We start from the raw sequence: 25,495 nt of genomic DNA, 5'->3' as shown, positions 1-25,495 counted from the left end.
TATTCTCTGCCATTCCAACATGGCTGATTTATTTTCCTGCTCAACCCCATTCTCCTCCCTTCTTCTCATGATCTTTGACAACCCTACTAATCAAGAACTTAAGCAATCTTTCCTCTAGATACACCCAAAAGCATGGCCTCCACAGCCAGCTGTGATAATGAATTCCACAGATTCACCACCATCTGGCTAAAGAAATTTCTCCTCATCATTGTTGTAAAAGGACATCCTTGTATTCTGAGGCTGTGCCTTTTTGGTCTGGATCTCCCCTTTTAGGAAACATCCTCGCCACATCCACTCTTTCTAGGCCTTTCAATGTTCAATATGTTTTAATGAGACCCCCTCATTCTTCTAAATCTAGTGAGTACAGGCTCAAAACCATCATTTACCCCTCACACATCAACCCTTTCATTCCTGGAATTATTCTTATGAACCTCCTCCAGATCCTCTCCAATGCCAGCTCATCTTTCCTTAGCTAAAGGGCCCAAAACTTGTACTCCAGGTGTGGTCTGACCAATTCTTATAAGGCCTCTGCATTACAACTTTGTTTTTAAATTATTGTCCTTTGGAAATGAATGCCAACAATACATTTGCCTTCCTTACTCCCAACACAACATGTGAGTTAACCTGTAGGAAATCCTGCACCAGGTCTCCCAAGTCCCCTTGCACCTCTGACTTTTGAAATTTCTCTCTATCTAGAAAGTAGTCTAGGCCTTTATTTCTTCTACCAAAGTTCACACTGTACTCCATTTGTCACATTTTTTTGCCCTTTCTCCTAACCTGTCCAAGTCCTTCTGCAGACCCCCTGCTTCCTCAACGTTACCTGCCCCTCTACCTATCTCTATATCATCTGTATATTTGGCCACAAATCTATCAATTGTGTTTGGAAGACCTCTATTCATTGTTCCCTGGAAGTGTCAGAATGTCTCTGCTCTGCCCTTTGGTTGGAGACCCTGTTCGTCATGGGCTAAGCTAAAATATTACTGACTATATGAGACTGGTGTGTGTAGAGCTATTGTTGATAAGGTAGTCCATTTGCTTTTTAAGAATACCTGTGCATTTCCTCTGTGCCTATAGTTCAGTACATGCGCAGTATCTCACGTGCACTAATAAAAGAAGCAACTGTTGTTCTACATCACATAGCACTGAATCAAAGGCTCACTCTTCATAGTACGCACACCATGTTAAGCTGCAGAGTGAGGCTGGAGTTGCTGCACCTGTAACTGTGGGAGCTGGTGTCAGTGAGCGTGTGAGACGGAGGCTGTTAGTGAGGGTGCGAAGATGAGCAATGTATTAATGATGTCAGATTCTGTGTATCAGTGACAGTGCGAGGCTGGAGTGTGTGTGTGTGTGTGTGTGAAACTGTTTGCATGAATGAGTGTGTAAGTGTATGAGTGTGACTGTGTGTGTTTTCTAAGTGTCTGAACGTAAGTATGAGTGATTGTGTGATAAAGTTAGTGTGTCACTGTAAGTATTACTAGTATTTTTATAATACCATTCATTTCTAGAGATTGTATAAAATCATTTTCATTTATTGAAGTAATCATGGTTTTGTTATGGAGTAATATTGCAAATATAAATACAAAATAGTTTTCCATAAAACTCAACAGATAAAAATCTAATCAATTCTTCCATCCTAATTTCTGAGGGTTATACTGTATAGCGCTAATGAATAAGACGTGTCTCTGATTTTTGAACTTGTGCTATGAGGTATATTACACTCATCCAATAGCAGACAGCAATCTGTTTAGTCTTTTAACATGAAGATTATTCCCTCTGACAATGGAACTCTCTCTGAGTAGTATTGGTCAAGTTGTGAGGTTCTGGGGATGTGTTGCCCAGAGCGAGTAGTTGGAGTATTTGTGTCAGAATAGTGTGGCCAAGGTTTTGGGACTGAGGTTTGGAGCTCCAAACTGATTCAGATGATATTGTTACCAGTAGAGCTATATTTAGTGCTGAGCTCATATAGGGCCAACAATTGAAAGCTTTACATTAACTATAGCTTATATTAGATCATTAGTTTCAGTACAATTCTGGCTGCCACACTTTGGGAATGATATAAAGGTTTTTATTGAGGGTAGAGGGGAAATGTGTTGACACGTGGCCAAGTGGTTAAGGTGTTGATCTATTGATCTGAAGGTTATTAGTTCGAGCCTCAGCTAAGGCAATGTGTTGTGTCCTTGAGCAAGGCACTTAACTACACATTGCTCTGCGACAACACCGGTACCAAGCTGTATTGGCCCTTGCCCTTCCCTTGGACAACATCGGTGGCATGGAAAGGTGACTTGTCGCATGGGCAACTGCCAGTCTCCCATACAATCGTGCCCAGGCCTGTGCCATGGAAACGTTCCAAGGCGCAAATCCATGGTCTCTTGAGATTAATGGATGCCTTTTAGAAGGGAGATATTAAGAATGGGCTGCTTCAGTTATGTGGATAGATTGGAGAAGCTGCGATAGTTGTTCTTTGTGCAGAGGACACTGTGAGATTATCAGATGGAGGTATTTAAAGTCATAAAGAGGGTGAACAAGAGCAGGTGAAGAAGGGTCACTAACGAGGGGATATAGAAATAAGTTGATTGAGGAACAGACCAGAAGTGACCTGAGGAAGACAGTTTGTGCTGAGGGTCTGGAATATTCACCCTCTGGAAATAGTCAGGCTGACTCAGCTGGTAACTGGAAGGGAGGAACGTGCGATTGGGAGGACGTGGCGTGGGTTTTGCTCTTATGTAGAGTCAATATGAGATCCATAGGCCAAATGGCCTCTTTCTGTGCTGTAGTCATTCTGAGATTCTGTGGTTCTATGGCTAAAATTTAATGTTGAAAAGCTGCAGCAAATTTTAAAAGGTGAACATTTTAATCTTCTTAATACTCAATCAACGTGAACCTTAACTATCCACATTTATAAAAAATATAGTTGTTGGTGATAATTTCCCAATTACAATCTTTTTCTCTGCAAACATTAATTTCTGACGTAAATAAATAAAGACATGAATTTTAAATGACGAACTTTGAAGAACAAAATAATTTTCACAAATGTTTGCAGCCTAATGTGACCTTAGGTTCAGATGACTGCATAATGATTATGGTTGGAGATTGAATGAATTCACAACTGAATAGCATTGGGCACAATGGCTCAGATATTAGTGGGGAACTCAACACGGCAATTGCCATCCTTATTTCCAAAAATACTTCTCAGTGCTAGAGTTACCAGCCTCGTTTGGAGTTCAAAATGGTGTTGGTGTGAGAAACACGAATAACCAATGACTTTGAAGTTTGATTTTTTTTTAGGTCATCCCTCTCTGCTGTGCTGTGAATTATTTTAGCAGTTCATCAGCCAGAAGGTGGTATGATGTATTTTACTGTAAGTACACGTGTGGCTACCAGCAGCGGCAGTTCGAGTTAGCATGTAAGCTTAGCAAATGTAAATTGTATCTGCATGCACTTCAATTATTGTCCTATTCTTTTCATGCACTTTATGTTTCAGCGGCCTGCATTTCTAAAGTCATGGAACTACAAACCATTTCTGCAGGTTAATGGTGGGGAGTCAGAAATTGCAATACATGGTCAGTGTGGCAAAGGAATGCAAATTGTGGTCATATGACTTTGGACACTTGAATTAGAACAGGAGTCGGTTACAATATAGTATTCCAGCAGTATACTTTTAAATCAGGCACAGCTTGCTAAATTATTTTTTATAGGTTGAACAAGGATATACACTCAGCAACCTACAGTTTGTAGATTGTCTTCAGTGATACTACACTCCCTGTTGTATACCCAGTTGAATAAACTAAAGATCATACAAAAGCCTCAAAACTTTATAAAAGTTACTTGTTCTTCAAAGTTCTTATCTTCATTTACTCAATTTAGTTTTTAATGATTACAGATTATATAGGGTAATGGTAGTCACTGGGTAATCATTGCCAAGGGTTTTTAATGTAATACAGTTTGGAGTCATAGAGCACAACAGCACAAAAACAGTCCTCTGGCTCAGCTAGTCCATGGTGAGCAATTATTCTACCTTGTCCCATTGACATGCACCTGGAGCATTACCACCCCCCCCCCCCCCCAATCCATATACTTATCCTAATTTCTCTTAAATGTTGCAATCAAGTCCACATCCACCACTTCTGCTGACAGCTCATTCCATATTCTCAGCCTCCTCTGAGTGAAGAAATTCACCTTCAAGTTCCCCTTAAATATTTCTCCATTCATGCTAACCTATGACCTCTAGTTCAATTCTCACCCAACCTCAGTGGAAAAAGCTTGCTTGCATTTACTCTATCTATAGACCTCATAGTTTTGTGATTATATATATACATATATATAGTTACGTTTGGTTGTATATATGCACAGTCAGATGACAATAAGTTTGAACTTGAACTTCATATAACCTCTAACAAATCTCCCCTCATTTTTCTGTGCTCCAGGGAAAAAAACTCCTATCCTGTTCAACTTTTCCCTACAACTCAGGTCCTCAAGTCTCCATAACATTCTTGTAAATTTTCTTTGTTACTCTTCAAACTTATTGGTATTTTTCCTGTAGGTTGCTGCTGAGAACTACACCCAATTCTCCAAATTCGGCCTCGCCAATGTCTTATACAACTTCAACATAACATCCTAACTCCTGCACTGAAGGTTTTTTAAATTTATGAGGAAGGTTAAAATGTTTAACTTGTTTTGAAATCTGAATCATTATCATACATTTTCAGAATCAGAATTAGGTTTACTATCGCTGACCTATGTCATGAGATTTGTTCTTTTGCGGCAGTAGTACAGTGCAATACATAAATTAACCAAAGAGTGCAAAATAGTGATGTAGTGTTTGTGGGTTGGTTACCCACAGCTAGACTTACTCCTCAACTTTCCCCAACAGCACTGTGAATGCTTTCCTTCCAGTTCCCGTTCAAACACTCTGATGAAATCTGCCTCAACAAGACCATTGCAACCTTAACCATGCAAAGTGTAAAATGAATCCTCATGTTGCTTTTGGTTCATTTGTAAATCAGATTTGTTTGTTGCTATTTTGTGCATTCCAGTTAGTCACTGCTCCCTGGGTGAAAAAGTTCCTCCTCAGGTCCCCTCTTGTCTGTTACCACAAGTCCATGTATTCTAGTTTTACCTACTTTTTGAGTGGGGAAACATTTCCCTCAGTCTATGTATTCCCCTCATAAGCTTATATCAATTACTCCTTGTAGATGCAAATTTGCTTTGTATTCCCTTTGTATGTACCCAGTATACTTACCCCCCTGCTCTGCCTTCTCGGCTTACTAACCTTTTCTACCTCCCCATCTGAGCATCATTCACCTAACAATTCAAAGTCAAAGAGCTAGCAAAGCTCCCCATCAGCGTTAGCAAGCCTCTGTGCTAGGACATTGGTCCAGTTCCAGTTTAGGTACAGCCCGTCCTGCTTACCTTCTCCAGAAATGGTCCCAGAAGCCTAAAACTCAGCCTCCGCACCATTCCTTAGAAGCTATATATTTATATGATTGGGGGGAGTTTAACACAGTCAAAGGGAATTAAGTCAGGCCAGGTCATACCTGTAAACAGCAGGACTGTTGTCGAACAGAGAAACCTTGGGGTACACATACATAGTTTGCCAAAAGTACTGACACAGGTAGACAGGATAGTGAAGAGGCACTTGGCAAGCTCGTCTTCATTCGTTATGGCATTGAGAGGTGGAACGTTATGTGTGGAACATTAATGAGGACCACACTTGCAGTATTGGCTACAGTTCCGGTCGCCCAGCTGTAGAGAGGTTGTCAATAAACTGTAAAGGGTGCAGAAAAGATTTGCAAGCGTGTTGCCAGGACCAGATAGAAGTTTTCCCTGGAGCAGATGGCATTGATGGAGGTATATAAAATCATGAAGAGAATAGATACGGTGGATAGTTACAGCCTTTCTCCCAGAGTAGAGGAGTCTAAAACTAAAAGGTATAGGTTTAAGGTGAAAGGGGGACGATTTCAATTGTATCTGAAGGACAGCTTTTTTACAAGTATGTATAACAAGTTACCAGACATAGAAGTAGATGTAGATGTAATTACAACAGTTAAAGGACATCTAGACAGGTATGTGGATGGGAAATGTTCAGAGGGATAGGGGACAAATGGCACCTTGGTCAGCATGGATGGGCAGCCTGGAGCAGAGGGCCTTCGACTGTGTTGCATTATTCTATGAATTGGTGAGTCTATCCCTGTGTTAACAAGTTATGGCCCTGAGAGAAATTAGATAACTAGTTCGGAAAAGATTTGCTTGTCATCTGATGTGCAGCACAGCATCAGATTACTGATACATAAGGAAGATCTCCTGATTAACTTTTCCACACGTCAATGTGCTGTAAACGTAAACACTACTTACAATTACAACCAGGCCTTTCGGGAAAGGAAGTATAAGCACTTCGCACGTTCAGGGTGGTATTAGATTATTACACTTCCTGTTGCCTGGCTCTAAAAATGGTTGCTCCTTTTCCCGTGCATTTGGATAAATGGATTATTTTTAGATTGGTGTCACTGATTCATGGAGTGCCATCGGCATTTGTGCTGGATCATCCACCTTAGCCACATTTTAAACTAGGTTAAAGGGGTTGAGTGTATCCTGGCCTGGTTTGTTACTGAGAAGTTGGGTCGGTAAGTTGTGAGAAATAAGTGAGGCTGAGGTGGGCAAGACAATGGCAGATAGAGTATAATGTAAGGTTTTCTCTGTTGAAGGATGACAAAGGAAATTATTATTTACACTGAGTAAAACTTCAAACAATGGTACAAATGGATCTGATGTCCTCAGCCCACAAAGTACAAAAAAATGCGTTTGAGTACAATAAGTATTCAGGGAGGCTAACAGAATATTTGAGAAATAGATTACTCCAACTTCTGGTAATCACTTCATTTTGTTTTCCCTGCAACCTCTTCTCTCTTTTTCTGTTCCGATTTTCTGTTACACTTCATTGCTTCTCTTCTCCTCCCCTGCCCTTTTGAGCTGCCATCATCTCCCTCTATTTCTTCACCTCTTTCCTTACATTCAATGTTTTATTGTTCTTTCCTATTAGATTCCTTCTTATTCAGCCCTCTACCTCTTCCACCTATCACCTTGCAGCTTCTTATATCATCCCCTCTCTCCATCCGTCCACCTTCTCCCTTATCTGATCTCACCAATCACCTGCCAGATTGTACTTCTCCCTCTCTTTTCACCTTCTTATTCTGATTTCTGCCCCTTTTCTCTCTGGTCTTGGTGAAGTGTCTGAGGCAGAAACATGTACTCTCCTCTATAGATATTCCGTGTGAGTTGCTCAGGGGACGGTTGGATACAGCTTTATACAAGCTGCTGGCATAATCACATCAGTCTGCAGTTTGATGAAGGACATGCTTGTACTGGTGAAATACAGAGAATGTTCGTTAGGTTGATTCTAGATGTCAAGGGGTTGACAGATGATGAGATGTTGACCATTGATGGCTGATACTCAATGGGGTTTTGCAGAATAGAGATGATCTTTCTCGAAGTGTTGGTTTGTGAGGGGAATGCTGGAAAGTTTGTACCCTAATTGATGTACTTAGAACCAGAAGGAGTTTTGGGAGGAGTGATCTCCCCTTTCAGATGGAGATTAGGAGGAATTTATTTTCGCAGAAGTTTTGAATCTTTAGCATTCTCTACCACAGAGAGCTGTGAAGGTGGTACCATTGGAAATATGCAAGCAGACAATGATAGACATTTAAATTAAGTGATACAGGGAGACTATGAGGAGGCACTGAGGCCAAAATTGGGTTTGATGTTGTGAGGGTTCAGAAATTGAACTTGGTTGACACTGCTTATGCATTTATTACCCAAAATACCAGCCAACAAGTAAAAGAAGCCTAATTTATCAAAAACAACATTTGTACTTTCGAACCTCCTGCTTCCAGCTTGATGATTGATGCTTCTCAGCTATGTCAGGTCTGTTGCCGGTGTTCATGAGAGCTAGCCACATAACCTCATCTATAAGCCAATGAATGTTGAGTAGTGCAGGACTCAGCAGGCATGGTGTTGGACGGTAGGCTGCAATCTAATGAAGACTCCTGGTTGGACATTTAGCTGAATGATTAGCTCTATTCTATCATACATGTAGCCTGGTGAAATAGATTTTACATAAGGAAATTCAGACAATTTTGGTGTTCCCATCACTGCAGATAGGGAAGATGGAGGAGTTCCGGAATACATTGACGTGGGCAGTGGAAGTAAGAAGATTAGGTGGATGAATGTCACCTCTGATGGAGGTTTGCGAAGGGGAGAGACAATTTAGGATGGAGAAAGATGGGGAAGGGCAGTTTCAGTAAATGGAGGATTGATGGGGTGGTTGATGAGGGAGAAGGTCAGTTGGGAACAATTGCAGATGGGTTCATCTGAGGAGATGAATAGGATTGGAAAGAGTCCAAGGAATTTGATGGTGAAGAAATGATTCCGAAGAAAGATAACTTAATGAAGGACCTAATCAAAAAAGATGGCCATATTAGACCCCTCAAATGTTGCCAGCATGGTAGCTTACTCTCTCAAACAACAGGGAGGCAGCCCTCCATTGTCTTGTTAAGGGGTGCTTCGCTGTTCCAGCATATATCACTTGCTGACCTTGTGTGTACAGTGCAATTTGAACAAGTGATTTGAACGTCAGCATTGTACACAGGAAAGGGTGTATCCTCCCAAACTTAATGGTTGCCACACACAAAGCTTGTATTTCCACAAAGGAGCCACACCTAACTTAGAACATTGTTGACACACTCTGAACCTGGCCGTGTTTAGTGACTGGGGTTAGAACAAGACTCCGTCTTTGAAACATTGTGAACACAATGGAGTTTCCATTGCTAATCATTTAAGCATAAGCAGGCTGATTACTAGTCATTGTATTCATGTGATGTAATGGAAATAATATCATATTTTCTCATAAATTACAGGAAAATATACAAAATGCAGAATTTTCTGAATTCTCTGCTCGAAACCTGGGTCTCATTTGGACATATTAACCTCAGAGATTGTCTTCAAATCAAAAGTACAAATGCTGCAAATCTGAAATGAAAACAAAATGTTGGATGCACTCAGTGGGTCAGAGAGCCCCTGATGTAAGACCTTTGATCTAAAATGTTAGCTCATTCTCCTTCCACAAATACTTCCTGACCCGTTGAGTTTTCCAGGACTTGTAGACTGGCTTCCTCAGCTGGACTAGAAGCATCAAGATGTTTGGCGACATCTTTTTTAACTTATTGTCTCACTTGATCATTTCTGCCAGTGCCCAGTGAATTTGCCTTAGCTGTGAAAACAAACCATTTAATTACTGATCTGGTGGAAATGTGTAAAATTTCGGGATAGGGTAAATGGTCCAAATCCTGATTTTAGGATGGTCAGCTTGGGGCGTTGGAGTTAGGAGTTCTTCTATTAGGAGTCTGTATATCCTTTCTGTGGAATACATAGGTTTTCTCTGGGTGCTCCGGTTTCCTCGCACAGTCCAAACACCTATCAATTAGTAGGTTATTTGGTCATTGTAAATTGTCCTGTGATTAGGCTGGGGTTAAACAGCAGGTTACTGGCCACTGGGGCTCAGATAGTCACAAGCTCCTGTTTCACACTATGTCTCTAAATAAAATAGTACCAGAGGACAGAGGTGGGGGCACTGGGGTTTAAAGGAGACGGTGTGAGGCGGGTATTTTTACACAGAGTGGTACGTACCTGAAACGTATTGCCAAGGAGGTGGATGAAGCAAATATGATAGCAATTTTAAGAGATATTTTAACAGGTACATGGACACTCAGACAACTGGGGGATATACAGATTATGTGCGTTGGATGGGATTAGTTGGACAGACATCAATGCAGCACAGAGCCTGTTTCTGTGCTGCTGTGTGCCCGACATAACAACAGTGATGTCACTTTTTCTGCACACCATTCATTGGCTGTACAGGATGGTGGGATATAGAGTGCTGAAGCAGGACAGCACAACAGTGTAGAGGCCCTCAACCCATTACGTTCTGCGAACCAATAGAAACCTACTCCATGAATAATCAAACCCCTCCCTCTGACACATCGCATAATCCTCCAATTTTCTTCCATCTGTTTGCCTATCTAATGTCCCTATTGCATCAGCTTCTGCCACAAACTCAGCCATGCTTCCAAGCAGCCAGCAGTCTCTGTGTAAAAAGCTACCTCTGACCTAAACTCTCCTCCACTCAACTGAAACAAGTGCTGTTAAATGGATGGCCTCGGATCTTGGCCATTTCCACTCTGGTACATCTTGGGATAGAAGAAAGGAGCATTTTAAATGTAGGAATTAAAAAAAAACTATGGTAATGTTCTTGTCTAACAATGTGCCTACAATATTTTCAAAGCTATAGTTAAAAAGATTGAGGGTTAATGACTGGAAGGTAGAAGTGGCATGGGATCAGTGCAGGTTAGTGCATTGCCATCTGCTTTAAAAACCAGTAGTCAGAATCAAACTAAATTTATACAATGATACGTTGAATTCTCCATTAGACAACATTAAGCACATCAAGCTGTAATTAATTCAGTAGTCCCAAGGTGAGGAAAGGGGCAGTGATACAATTTGTACAGCATCAGCAAGCACTGACCTTTGAAACAAAATTAAGTTCAATAAATGATCCTTCAGTTTCGTTGTTCACTTACTTGGTTATCTTTAAACCTCAGGCATTCCGAGCAGTGGATGGTTCCGTTTCCTCTCCCAGACAAATAAGAGTGAGCGTTCTCTCCCGTCTGATCTTTGCAAAACTTTCCAAAAATAATAACGGATTCAATCTCCTGTTCATTTTGTGAAGCTTCAAAAGAGGCAACAATCCAGCATGATTAAAGGCAAAAGGCAGAAAGCACAGCTTCTTTGTATATTAGTGACTGGACTTATTTCCTACTTTACAGTTCAAACAGGTATGTTGAAATAAGTAATTGAAAATATCTTTGCTATTAATCCAGTGGCATTTTTGATTCTTTTATTTAAAAACCTTTCTTCTAGTATTTTTTGGCATTTATTTATTCAGTACTTTATATTATTGGTTAAGTAGAATTAATTTGAATGGGTTTGCAATTTATGGAGCAAGATGTTCAACCCCATCAATTTTACAGGGTTTTCAAAACAGTTTGAACTAGGTCTATGTCTTTCTCTACACTTTGGATTGGATGACTTGGCAAAGAATGAATTCTGCCCCCGGACAGTGATTTAAAGTCTCCTGCACAATTTCCTGAACTATTTTCTCATGCTTAAGTTTATTTTATGTAGAACTCTGAAAGTTGTATCAACTGCTACAGCAAAAGCTGTAGGTAGATATTTTTGTTTAATTTCTCTTTGATTGCATAGTTAGAGCAGTGGGGATGGCAGGCAGGATAGTGGCGGGAGGTAGGAAGGCAGGGAGGCCTCAAGTGGTCCTGACGACTGCACCTGCACAAAGTGCATCCAGCGGCAGCTCCTTTTGGACTACATTAAGGAATTGGAGTTGGAGCAGGAAGAACTCTGAATCACCTGGGAGGCCGAGGGGCTCATCAGCAGGCAATGCAGGGATGTAGTTACACCCAATATGCAGGTCACAGGTGACAGTCGGGAGTGGAAATAATAGGTAGCCAGTGCAGAGTAACCCTGTGCCTGTACCCCTCAATAATAGGTTGGGGGGCGGGTGACCTAGGAGGGAAAAGCCACTGTGGTCAGGTCTTTGGCATTAGTCAGGCTCTGCAGCGCAGAAGGAAAGGGGTGAGAAGAGATTTAGTGGTAGTGGATTCAATGGTTAGGGGAACAGGCAGGAGGTTCTGTGGGCAAGAGCAAGCGTCCTCGATGGTATGTTGCCTCCCGAGTGCCAGGGTCAGGGACCTAGGGTTATTAAGTGAGAGGGTGGTTGCATACATGCCGGTACCAAGGACTCGGGTAGGAAGGGTCATGTGGTCCAGCAAAGTGAGTTCAGCCAGTTAGGTGCAAAGTTAAAGGAAAAGAATGCCAGGATTGTGATCTCAGGATAACTACCCATGTCACATGCTAGTGAGGTCAGAAATAGGAAGATAATGCTGCTTAAAATGCGGCTAATGAGATGGTGCAGGAGGGAGGGTTTTATATTTTTGGACCATTGGGCAGAAGAGAGACTCTGCGCCTGAACTCGGTGGAGTGGGGTGGGGGTGGTGGGGAGGAGGGAAACTAATATCCTAGCAGGAAGAGTATGGGAACCAAAGTGCCAGAGCAGATAGTAGAGTGGTTGTGGGGAGAGGTGTTAAGCCCACATAAAAAATCAAGAATAGAAAGAATGAGCATAGTGGGAGTAATATTCTGAGTACTGTTCCATGGATCAGCATATGGGATAGACAATAGACAGTAGGTGCAGGAGTAGGCCATTTGGCCCTTCTAGCCAGCACCACCATTCACTGTGATCATGACTGATCATACACAATCAGTACCCCGTTCCTGCCCTCTCCCCATATCCCTTGACCCTGCTATCTATAAGAGCGCTATCTAACTCTCTCTTGAATGTATCCAGAGACTTGGCCTCCACTGCCTTCTGGGGCAGAGCATTCCACATATCCACCACTCTCTGGGTGAAAAAGTTTTTCCGCATCTCTGTTCTAAATGGCCTACCCCTTATTCTTAAACTGTGGCCTCTAGCTCTGGACTCACCCATCAGCCGGAACATGCTTCCTGCATCCAGTGTGTCCAATCCCTTAATAATCTTATACGTTTCAATCAGATCCCCTCTCATTCTTCTAAATTCCAGTGTATACAAGCCCAGTCACTCCAATCTTTCAACATATGACAGTCCCGCCATTCCAGGAATTAACCTTGTGAACCTACGCTGCACTTCTCAAATTTGGAGACCAAAACTGCGCACAATACTCCAGGTGGGGTCTCACCAGGGCCCTGTACAGCTGCAGAAGGACCTCTTTACTCCTATACTCAATTCCTCTTGTTATAAAAGCCAGCATGCCATTAGCTTTCTTTATTGCCTGCTGTACCTGCATGCTTGCTTTCATTGACTGATGTACAAGAACACCTAGACCTCGTTGTACTTCCCCTTTTCCTAACTTGACTCCATTTAGATAGTAATCTGCCTTCCTGTTCTTGCCACCAAAGTGGATAACCTCACATTTATCCACATTAAACTGCATCTGCCATACATTTGCCCACTCACCCAACCTGTCCAAGTCACCCTGCATTCTCATAACATCCTCCTGACATTTCACACTGCCACCCAGCTTTGTGTCATCAGCAAATTTGCTAATGTTACTTTTAATCCCTACATCTAAATCATTAATGTATATTGTAAACAGCTGTGATCCCAGCACCGAACCTTGCGGTACCCCATTGGTCACAGCCTGCCATTCCAAAAGGGACCCGTTAATCGCTACTCTTTGTTTCCTGTCAGCCAGCCAATTTTCAATCCATGTCAGTACTCTGCCCCCAATACCATGTGCCCTAATTTTGCCCACTAATCTCCTATGTGGGACTTTATCAAAAGCTTTCTGGAAGTCCAGGTACACTACATCCACTGGCTCTCCCTTGTCCATTTTCATAGTTACATCCTCAAAAAACTCCAGAAGATTAGTCAAGCATGATTTTCCCTTCATAAATCCATGCTGACTTGGACTGATTCTTCTACTGTTATCCAAATGTGTCGTAATTTCCTCTTTTATCATTGACTCCAGCATCTTTCCTACCACTGACATCAGGCTAACTGGTCTATAATTCCCTGTTTTCTCTCTCCCTCCTTTCTTGAAAAGTGGTCCAACATTAGCCACCCTCCAATCAGCAGGAACTGTTCCTGAATCTATATGGAAAATGATCACCAATGCATCCACTATTTCTAGAGCCACTTCTTTAAGTACCCCGGGATGCAGACCATCAGGTCCCGGGGACTTATCAGCCTTCAGACTCAACAGTATATCCAACACCATTTCTTGCCTAATATAAATTTCCTTCGTTATGACAATTATGACAATGTAGCCGTTAGCGAGACTTGGTGGCAGAAGGAGCAGGACTAGCAGCTCAATATTCCAGGGTTCCATTGTTTTGGATGTGATAGAGCGGGAGGTGTGGGATTACTGCTCAGGGAAAATGTCATGGCAGTGCTCAGACAGGATGTGATAGAGTGGGAGGTGTGGGATTGCTGCTCAGGGAAAATGTCATGGCAGTGCTCAGACAGGATACACTGTGGGGCTCGTCTACTGACACAGTATGGGTGGAATTAAGGGATAAAAAAGGGAAGACCAAATTAATGGGATTATATTATAGACGATAATATGTTGTGTTGGCACGTGGCCTAGTGGGTAAGGCATCAGACTAGTAACCTGAAGGTCACTGGTTCGAGCCTCAGCTGAGGCAGTGCGTTTGTGTCCTTGAGCAAGGCACTTAACAACACATTGCTCTGCGACGTCACCGGTGCCAAGCTGCATAGGTCCTAATGCCCTTCCCTTGGACAACATCGGAGGCGTGGAGAGGGGAAGGCCTGCAGCTTGGGCAACTGCCGGTCTCCCATACAACCCTGCCCAGGCCTGCGCCCTGGAAACTCCAGGCGCAGATCCATGGTCTCTTGAGACCAACGGATGCCACCACCATTATAGAAAATCCAACAGTCCATGGGATTTAGAGGAGCAAATTTGTGGAGAGATCATAGACTGTTGCAAGAAACAGAATTTTGTGATAATAGGTGATTTTAACTTTCCACATATTGACTGTGACTCCCATACTGTAAAAGGGCTTGATGGGATAGAGTTTGTCCAATGTTTCAGGGAAGTTACCTTAATCAGTACATACAGCTCCTAACAAGAGAGAGTGCCATGCTACGCAATGGACTATGAAATGATTACAGAAGAAGAGGTGTTTGCTGTCTTGAAACAAATTAGGGTGGATAAACCCCTAAGGTCTGACAAGGTGTTCCATGGACCCTGTAGAGGATTAGCAGAGAAATATTTAAAATATCCTTAGTCACAGGAGAGATGCCAGGTGATCGGAGAATAGCCAATGTTAAAAGGATCTAGTGCTTCCCTGGTGTATATGACAAATAAACTCTTCTTGGGCTTCCAGCTGGGTACAGGTATCGATTTTAATCAATGTTTCAATGACAAGCTCTGCCATCTTAATCAGGGCTGATGCCTCAGTTAAAATCAATTCCTGTGCCTGGCTGGAAGCCAGAGAAGAGCTTACTTGACAGCTAAGGTTGTTCTGTTTTTGAAGAAATGCTCTTAGAATAAAACAGGAGATTGAAGGCTGGTCAGCCTGACACCAGTAGTGGGAAAGTTATCGGAAGGTATTCTAAAGGACCAGATGTATGAGTATTGGATAGACGTGGACTGATTACCAATAGTCAGCATGGCTTTGTGTGTGGTGGGTTACGTCTAATCAATCTTACAGAGTTTTTCGAAGAAGTTAAGGCAGTGGATGTTGTCTACATGGACTTTAGCAAGACCTTTGTCGAGGTCCCATGTGGGAGGTTGGTCAGAAAGTTCGGTGGTAAATTGGATTAGACATTGGCTTTGCAGGAGAAGTCAGAGAGTGGTAGTGGATGAGTGGTAGTGCATTTCTGACTGGAGGCCTGTGACTGCAGGGATTGATGCTGGGCCCACTGTTGTTTGTCATCTATATCAGTGATCTGGGTAATAATATGGTAAACTGTATCAGCAAATTGTAGGTGTAGTGGACAGAGATGAAGGCTATCAAAGTTTGCAATGGAAAAAAGGGATGAAAAATGGCAAATGGGATTTAATGCAGACAAGTGTCAGGTGCTGCACAGGGTACACAATGAATGATAGGGCACTCAGGAATGTGGTAGAGCAGAAGGATCTGGGAATATAAATCCATTATCCTGTTTCGTTTTCTACAGTTGCTGTCTCTTTTGCTGCGTTTTACAATATTTCCCATTTTTATTTCAGATTTCCAGCATCTGCAGTTTTTATTTGGATCTTAAAATACCATTCTTCCTTTCAGGAGCCTAAAAGAAATCCTGCTGAGTACGACTGGAGTAGCTTCAGATGCTTTGTTTTCGTGCTGAGCTGAGGAGCCAATTTTGTGAAGTTACCATTTGTGGGATTATGACTGAGCACATCAAAGTCAGTATCCCGCATAAACGGAATTAGTGGTGTGAGTTAAAGTATTCAGAGGCACTTCCTCTGTAGTCTCCCTCACTCAACAGCAGCAAAGCAAATTCTCTCAGTGGTCTTTGTGAGAGTTTGCTGCATGTATATTGACAGCGGTATTTACTTCCATCTCCACATTTTCACCATTTCATTGTCTAAAAAGCTTGCTGGGATATCCTTAGCCCATATAAAATGTTAAGTTAATGGAAATGATTAGTTCTGTTTGAATAAATACATACACACACTCTCTCTCTCTCTCTCACGCAACCAGACAGACAGAGAGAGAGAGAGAGAGACAGACAGACACAGATCTCTCTCTCTTACACACACATACATACACACACACACACACACACACACACACACACACACACACACAGTGTTTCAGTGTTCGCTGAGTCTGTTGTTTGTATCGTTCAATCTGGGCATAATGACAACATCACATGATATCAGGTTAAATGCAGCCGTGAAGACCAGAAATATTTTTAACTGTGATAGTAATTAATTATACTGGCATGTTCACTCTGTTATTTTCCAACAGTAGGGAGAGGAATAAAGGGAGTTGTTTAGACTGGAACTGCACAATACAGGAAAATAATTCAATTTATGAAACAGGCATTCCTGTACTTCCCCCCAGTGTACTTATTTATTCATTATTAGTGTTGACAAAAGGTCAACAGGTGAAAAACTAGTGGAAGGAGAAGCAGATGAACCCTTGAATTCTTGACAAGTAGATCACAATCAGTAAAGATGGGCAGCAAATTCTCCGCCACGATTATTTTCAATACTCAGCTCTCTATTTTACTCCCTGTACTCTTACAATTGTGTTGGCCACATTCTGCTCTAACTCCACCTAAAAGTGTACCAGATGGTAAAATCATAGTGGACTGTAGCTCAAATAACAATGAGACTAAGTACAGGAAGGAGATAGAGAGCTTAGTCTTATCGCGTCTTATGGTGTACTTTTTCCTCAGCAAAAGAGTTAGTCATTGACTTCAGGAAGGCAGGCCGTACACATGGTTCTGTTTACATCAGTGATGCTTGAGGTTGAGAGGGCAGAGGGCTTCTAGATCCCAGAATATCACTAATAGCCTGTCTGAGTCCAACTTCATAGATGACACAACCACAAAAACTCACCAATGCCTCTATCTTCCTCAGCAGGCTAAAGAAATTCGGAATGTTCTCTCTGATCAATTTTTAGTGATGCATCCTATCCAAATGCTTGCTATGGCAACTACTCTGCCTTTGACTGCAAGAAGAATGGTGGACTGATCTCAGCACATCACAGAAACAAATGTCCCCTAAACTTCTTGCTGCCTTGGTAATCAAAGGCCCCTCCCACCCTGGACATTTGCTTTTCTTTATTAGACCATAGGATCATTGTTGTGTTCTCTATATTAATACGTGCCATGGGTTTCTAATAACGAACCATATTCTGGAAGAAATAGAACTTTTACTTAACAGCAACAACCACATGTGTCTTACATGCTTCCAGATCTTTCTATCATTTCTGCACATGCTCAGAACTCCCTCCAGTCATGTTCTTACATGTGATATCACCACATCTTCCTTTCCTTGAAAAGAAAAATAATTAGCAACATTGACCATAGCAAATGCATAATTTAACATGTCTCTATCAGTCTCTCTGGGGGTTTATGAACACGAGTGGACCTTCTAAGTGGTTCACACAGTTCTTGTGTTTCGTTGTTATTTCCATGTTTTGTCTGGTCTGCAGTTAACTGAAACTCTGAAGTTGGCTCTTGTCTGAGGTTTTTGCGATTTCTTCTTAACACTGCTCCTTCTCCTGTTTGGACCATGTATGATCTGGGTTGTACTTCTTCAAGGACTGTAGCTTTCTTAATTCCTTCTACTTCCATTTGCAATGAAATACGAATCTTCTTTTCTTCATCTAATTCATACATTAACTGTGTAACTTCTTTTTTATGCTGAGACTTCATCATTTCAATAAAACCTCTCAATTCCTTCACTTGTGCTTTCACTTCTTCAGTTGGATCCTGATCCTTGTCACTCTTTGGCTTCAGATCAGTATTGTACTGTACCGGCAAGTTTGGCCTCTGTCCTCCTGTTGAGGTGAGATTGTGATGGAATGCATGGCCCATTGATGCATGTGTGTTACTTCCAGAGGGCAAAATTGCAACTCCTGGTTTTGGTGACAATGTTTTGTCAGACGCTAGTAACAAAGGGATGGGTCCGGGAGCTTTCTTTATTGCTTCTAGCTCTTTCCATTCTGTCAAGCTCTGTTTTCAGTTGATGACGTAATTAATGCAAAAGGTACTTTTCTATATGGATGTACTACAGGTGGCACTGTGTTGTTACTTTTAATCGTGTGCTCTCCTGGCAGACAACCAAGCCCTTTGAACAAGTCCTCATACTCCTTCATCAAGTCACTGTATTCTGACTCTGTGTCACGGTCTAGGACTAAGCTCTTTTCACCAAATTCAGTCTCTCACAGGCAGATAAACCCAGCATTGACTGTACATTCCTTGGTATCACCACAAATGAAAGCCTGTGCATAATATTTTTGTGTGATACTTTTGCCACACATGTTCCTTTAACTGGAATGTCTGCACCTGAATATCCAGTCACTTTTATGTTTGTCTTATGTAACTTTGGTCTTGGCTTTAATGCATTAAACTCAGATTCTGCAAGAACATTTACTTGTGCTCCAGTATTAAGTTTAAACAAAATATTGTTTTGGTTTACTTGCAATGGAATAGTCGAGTCATTCTTACTCTGTTTGTTTTCACAAAGCACATCTATATAAAACTCCTCACGTTCATTTTCAAGCACTGCATTTACATGTTTTATTTCCTTTTTACTTCTGCAACAGCGTGAAAAATGATTACTCTTACCGCAGCTGTTGCACATTTTCCCATTCGCTGGACACTGTTTTGGCCGATGCTGCCACCCACAGCGATCACATAGTTTTTTTCTCTCAGATGACGTCTTGCTCTCTGTCGGTTTTGTTGTCATTTTATTATTTTTTCCAATATGTTCACGCTTTCTCACAGTGTGTACGTTGCAGTTCTCAATCTGTTTCCGAAACTTTGCAGAGCATCAAAACTTTTTCCAAATCTATGTCTTGTTCTCCTACCAGTCTTTCTCTCAGACCATTATCCAGAATGCCACAAAAAAATTCTGTCTTTTAATGAGAGAGTCTGTCAGTTCTCCAAACTTGCATGTTTTACTCCGGTGTCTCAACTCAGTAACATATTGATCAATAGTTTCAGCAGCTCTCTGCTTGCATGTAAAAAAATTTGTACCATTTATACGTCATATTACGCTTTGGTATATAAAATGCTTCAAATTTGTCCATTATCGAGTTTAGATTTAAATTATCTCCATTTTCAAAAGTAAAATGGTGATATACCTCAATTGCGTCGTCACCTATTACATGGAGTAGAAACGCAGCTTTCGTTTTTCCCGGTTTTTTATCCACTTCAATCGCTGATAAATAAATTTCAAAACATTGCTTAAATTTTCTCCAGTTCTCAGCTATGTTCCCAGACAATTGAAGTGTCGGTGGCAGCTGCAAACCTTCCAGTTGTAAAACTGTTAGAAACACCAAAACAGTTTGAACTCTTTTTTCAGAAAATTATCTTCGATTCTCCCGTGTTAGGAAACGTATTATTCTTCCAAAATGACTTCTGACACCATGTTGTGTTCTCTATATTAATACGTACCGTGGGTTTCTAATAACAAACCATATTCTGGAAGAAATAGAACTTTTACTTAACAGCAACAACCACACGTGTCTTACAGCGCCATGCTTCCAGATCTTTCTATCATTTCTGCGTATGCTCAGAACTCCCTCCAATCACGTTCTTACACGTGATATCACCACAATCATAAGAAATTAGAGCAGAATTAGGCCATTCAGCCCATCAAGTCTGCTCCACCATTCCATCATGGCTCATTTATTATCCCTCTCAATCCCATTCTCCTGCCTTCTCCCCTTAACCTTTGGCATCCTGGCTATCATTCTCTGCTTTAAATATATGCAGTGACTTGACCTTTATAGCCATTCATGACAATGAATTCCACAGATTTATTACCCTTTAGCTAAAGACATCTCTCCTCATCTCTGTTCTAAATGGATGTCCCTCTATTCTCTGGTCCTAGACCTCCTACTAAAGGAAACATCCTCTGCATATCCACTTTATATTCAATAGATTTCATTGAGATCCCCCTTATTCTTCTAAACTCCAGTGAAAATAGGCCCAGACCGATCAAAAAGGTCCTCATTTCATTCTTGGAATCATTTTTTGTGAACTTTCTCTGGACCCTTTCCAATGCCAGCACATTATTTCTAGATAAAGGTCCCAAGCAGGCTGGTGAATGTTTGAGATAGTCAGAATACTGACTGGTATGGAAATGTTGCTGCACCTCTCCCACATTGCCCTCCACCACCCCCACCTCACCCCACTCCAATAATCGAAGAATACTTATATCTATAGGACGCCTGTCAGGGTTAACTCAAGCTCATAATAATTTGAGGATGAAAACTTTTCACAAGTGTGTTCGAAATTCCAGCAAAATTTCTTCAAATACGTTGTTCTCCATTCTGACAGCGAGACTGAAGTCGGCAGGATTAGTACACATCATAGAATGATAGAATGGTTACAGGTCAGAAGGGGGCATTCTGCCCATTATGCTTGTACTGGCTACTGACTGTGAGTCAGTTTAACTCACCAGTTTCACTGCTTGCCAACTTTTTCACAGCTGAGGGCACATTTGTTCATCATATATTTTAAAGGTAAAGGCACTGCGGTGCATTCCAAATGATAGCCCCACATTGTGCCAAAAGATTTCTCCTCATGCCTTCTAGTTCTCTTTTCCTTAATTTTATGCCTATGGTCTCCATTTCATATGGAGATCGGATGGATCGGATGGCTGTACGCACCTGTTTATCAAGGCCCTTTAAGGTGTTACGATGGGCCCAACCAAGGACCAGACTGTGCACCAATTTAGGAATGAGGTGCTCGCAAAGAATCGCCAGCCGCTGGTGAGGTTTCAATGGGAGGGAAACATCCTCCCATTATCAAAATCTATCCAGATCCCCCATTATTGTATGTTCTTCTTTAAACTCTCTCCTCAACATTCTCTCTCTTAAATGAGACAGAAGCAGACTCCCTATTCTATAATTTTAACTGTCGTTCATAATTCCAGGAACTTTTCTCATTCCGATCTTCTCGAATGCCTTCTTGTAATGAAGTGAGCAGATCTGCAAACCATACTCCAACATGGGGCAATTATCTGCAGGACTGGTGCACCAGAGGTAGAAACTAAGCTTCAATTAATGCCCGTTGCAACGCTGGCGTTTAGAGCAGCTATGAAGGCCCTCCATCTTTGATGTGTCTTGAGCTTCCTTCCTCATGTTGATAGCTTCCTCTTGGTTTTCGCTACTGTTAGTAGATGCAGGTCTTGGGTAGAGACTCAGGAATACCGTCACACTCAGAGGTTCAATGACTCTTCATCTCTGTTCCCTTAACAATTTTGTTTTACCTGTCAGGGTTGTTGGCCCTGAGTTGAACCCCCGAACCTGGAGGACTGGTGGGCCACTCTTAGTCTCTACCCTTTGACGTGTTTGGCATGGGTGACTCTACCGAAGCATAAAGCCCTGACACCAGCCAACGTAGCTCTCCGGGTCATTGAGGCGAGCAAGCCTCCAAACCACACCAAGGTTGTGGTGCTCTTGGAGGAGAGGTAGAAAGGGTTTATGCTTATTGGAGCAGAATGTTATTGTTACCCCTGGATCATAGATGACCTTATTTTGGTTTAAGTCCATGATAGGAAATCTTTGATAATGTAAACATCAATTTAGTTAGCAAGTGGGAGAGCCAATAGCTCATTATGCCAAGGTGAGGTATCTTCTACTCACAGGCAGTTATTAATGTCTACCATTAACCTGCTGGATTACTGTTTGGCATTTTCCAGGCAGATGGGTACAGAAAAGAATACTCAATGGACTTGATAGCAACGTGTGAGAAACTCTTCCTCTATGCAAAAATAGTGCTTAGATTTCAAAAGTAATTAAGTGGCTGTAAAGAGCTTTGAGATGACCCTTGGTTGTGCAAGGTACAAGATAAATGCAACCTTTAATATTTTCATTTTTTTTAACCACATCATACTCAAATGTTTACCAAGGCAACTTTACAGAAGAATTTGGATGAGGAAAACTATTTGCCCATCCCAGAACAATAATCTATAATCCTCCCAATATGACATCACACCGCTCTCTAAGCCACTCTGTATTATCGTTGTTTCGATTCCTACATGAAAACGCATTCCAACCATTGAGAAGAAACCCGTGCAGATATTGCCTCCACTTACTCTGAAATTGTACCTTTAATTCCACTGTTTTTGAAACTGCTCTATACAACATTGAGGTTAGAAGTTCTTATTGCATTAAAACAAATGGGATAAAGTCCATAAGACCATAAGACATAAGACTATTTGGCCCTTCAAATCAGCTCTGCCATTATATCATGGCTGATTTATTATCCCTTTCAACCCCATTCTCCTGCCTTCTTCCCAGAACCTTTGACGCTCAGATTAATCAAGAACCTATCGTCCTCTGCCTTAAATATACCCCATTAACTGGCCTGCACAGCTGTCTGTGGCTATGAATTCCATAGATTCAATACCCTCTGGCAAAAGAAATTTTCCTTCACCTTTCTTCTAAATGGAAGTCCCTCAATCCTGAGGCTGTGCCCTTCAGTTGTAGACTCCCCCATTATAGGAAACATCCTCTCCACATCCATTCTATCTAGACCTTTCAATATTCAATGTGTTTCCATGATATCCCCCATTATTCTTCTAAACCCCAGTGAGTACAGGCCCAGAGCCATCAAGTAGGTCTCATATGTTAACTCTTTCATTCCACCGAGCATTCTTGCGAACCTCCTCTGGACCCTCTCCATCACGTCTCCACCAAGTTAAAATGTAAGGAAGAATAAAACAAACATTTAGTTCAGTATTAAATTTCCTGCTAAATTTCAGGACATTTGTATGTCATATCTCACCTAGGGCTCCATTGGGTATTGGTTGAAAGTATATACTCACCTCAGAGGAGAGGGTGATTGAGGGAAAGTATAGGGGGGGGGGTGCCAGGGGTTGGTTTTTTACACAGAATGGGAACACCATGCCATGGGTGGAGGTAGAGGCAGATATGTTAGGGACATTTATGACACTCTAAGGTGCATGAATGGCAGTAAAATGGATGGCTATGTAGGAAGAGGGAAGGGTTAGATTGATCTTGGTTTTGGTAAATAATTGACACATCGTGGGGTCTGTGCTGTGCTATGGTGATCTTTGTACTATAGCCCATCTGATTTGGTATGATATAGGGCCCGTGTATTGAGATGACTGGATTTTTAAATATTGAAGACAACTTAATATTCCACAAAACTCCAACTTGCATGTCATCTAAGTCAGTGATAGTAAATCTCAGCAACACAATCTGAGCTTCATAATCAGAGCAGTTGGGTCAAAGGAAAATGGAATCAAAAGGAGAATAAATCTTATTCTGATTCAATTTTCCTTTGATCCAAGTGTTCTAAGGCAGTGCTGTTGATGGTGTATGAATGAAGCTTATGATTATCAAAACATAATATTTAAACAATTATCTATGTGTTTCTTCCAAGAGCAATTGTAGGTAACTGTTAACTTGCAAAGGTGTGGCTTCACGTTAACAAATGGCATAGTGTTCACTTCAGGCAGTTGAAACAAGGAGATATAAAATTTCTGTCACTTTATTCACCAAAAATCATTATTACAGCTACTCTTGGGCCATGATCTATCTTTTAATAGATTAGACTATAACAGTATTTTATAATCGATGAGAGTGTAACTTCAAATCTATATGGTAACATGATCAAGGTCGGTTCCTTTCCAAATGGGGTGATTATCAGTTTAGTTAGAAATTGTGTGGAAGAAAGGGTGGGTAACTATACTGAATGACATACCTTATGTCAAAGTTCTTCATTTTCTTTTTGCCTGAATCTTTCTTTTTCACCAGATGCCATGACTTGGTTACTTGTTACTCTTAGTGTTTGGATAAAGATGTCCACAAAACAGAGTTAACTGCACCAGTGACGCCTCCCTCCCTGAAAGCTCTTTGCGATTTTTACGCATGCTTCGAGGCATGCTACACAATGCTGGCCACAAAAGCTACCCTGCTCACAGGTGAGCTGTCACTGAATAGCAGCAGATGTGAAATGGACTCTGCAGAGAGTCAACCCCCCCCCCCCCCCAGTAAGACCTTGCAAGGTAGTTTCTTTTTAATCTTTCAATTGATTCTTATGATTTCATTTCCAAAACCCTAGCTATTTTATATGAAGTATGTTTTTATTGGGTGCACTTTAATTTTAAGATGACGCATATTTATTTCTTCCTGTTATAAACCCATGACCTGTACAGGATATTTTTACCCATCAATCCCCCACCTTATGGACCACCCAATGTCCAAACATAGACAGCAGTCGTGTGATCCACTGATGATCTGAATTGCTGAAGAAATTTGGCCTGTCATCTAAAACCCTCACTAATTTTTATAGATGCGCCGTAGAAAGCATTCTTCTAGGGTGCATCACAACCTGGTATGGAAGTTGTCCTGTCCAAGACTGGAAGAAGCTGCAGAAGATCGTGAACACAGCCCAGTACATCACACAAACCAATCTTCCATCCTTGGACTCACTTTACACCACACGCTGTCTGAGCAGTGCTGCCAGGATAATCAAGGACAAGACCCACCCAGCCAACACATTTTTTGTCCCTCTTCCCTCTGGGAGAAGGTTCAGGAGCTTGAAGATTCGTACGGCCAGATTTGGGAACAGCTTCTTTCCAACTGTGATAAGACTGCTGAACGGATCCTGACCCGGATCTGGGCCGTACCTTCCAAATATCCGGACCTGACTTGCACTACCTTACTTTCCCTTTTCTATTTTCTAATTATGATTTATAATTTAAATTTTTGTTATATTTACTTTGATTTGTACTTCAGGGAGCACGAAGCACAGAATCAAATATTGCTGTGATGATTGTACGCTGCAGTATCAATTGTTTGGTGACAGTAAAGTAATCTTCATCATTGTATTGCGACTATTGCTCTCACAAGCCATCTCCAATATCCAATTAGCTAAAAATGTCTGTATTAATTTTATGTTTCCTGGGACTATTAGGTGTATGGAATTCCCTACCACAGAGGTTGAGGTGAATATACTTGGTATGAATATAGGAAATCACATTTCCGAAGATAAGATTGGGAGTTCTTATCCTATCAGGAGAAAGCATGAGAAAGAATGGAATGGAAAGAATGATAGGCAATGCGAGGTATGGAGTAGTTGGAGAAGGATTGATGGGGGCAGAGATCAGTCATTCAGTCACAGAGTCATAGAGCACTACAGCACTGAAAC

At 41.5% G+C, this 25,495-nt stretch overlaps 1 protein-coding gene across 3 annotated transcripts in view; it reads left to right on the top strand.

The window, feature by feature from the left end:
* Positions 1–10,663: 10,663 nt before the first annotated feature.
* The window catches only part of susd2 (sushi domain containing 2), a 92,335-nt gene continuing 77,503 nt past the window's right edge, over positions 10,664–25,495 (top strand). The window contains exons 1-2 of one of the 3 annotated variants that reach the window (XM_059988321.1): positions 10,745–10,883; positions 15,910–16,031. Coding sequence is in view for 2 of the 3 variants with exons in the window: in XM_059988318.1 (XP_059844301.1) it covers positions 10,802–10,883 (82 nt within the window). In the remaining variant the exon portion in view is untranslated. Of the gene's footprint in view, positions 10,884–15,909; positions 16,032–25,495 lie in introns of all 3 variants that reach the window. The other 2 variants (XM_059988318.1, XM_059988320.1) reach the window with 2 other exon arrangements.

This window comes from Hypanus sabinus, chromosome 13, assembly GCF_030144855.1.
Source record: "Hypanus sabinus isolate sHypSab1 chromosome 13, sHypSab1.hap1, whole genome shotgun sequence".
NCBI classification, from domain to species: domain Eukaryota; kingdom Metazoa; phylum Chordata; class Chondrichthyes; order Myliobatiformes; family Dasyatidae; genus Hypanus; species Hypanus sabinus.
Note: the sequence above shows the minus strand (reverse complement) of the source record. Positions and strands in the feature narration are given on the sequence as shown.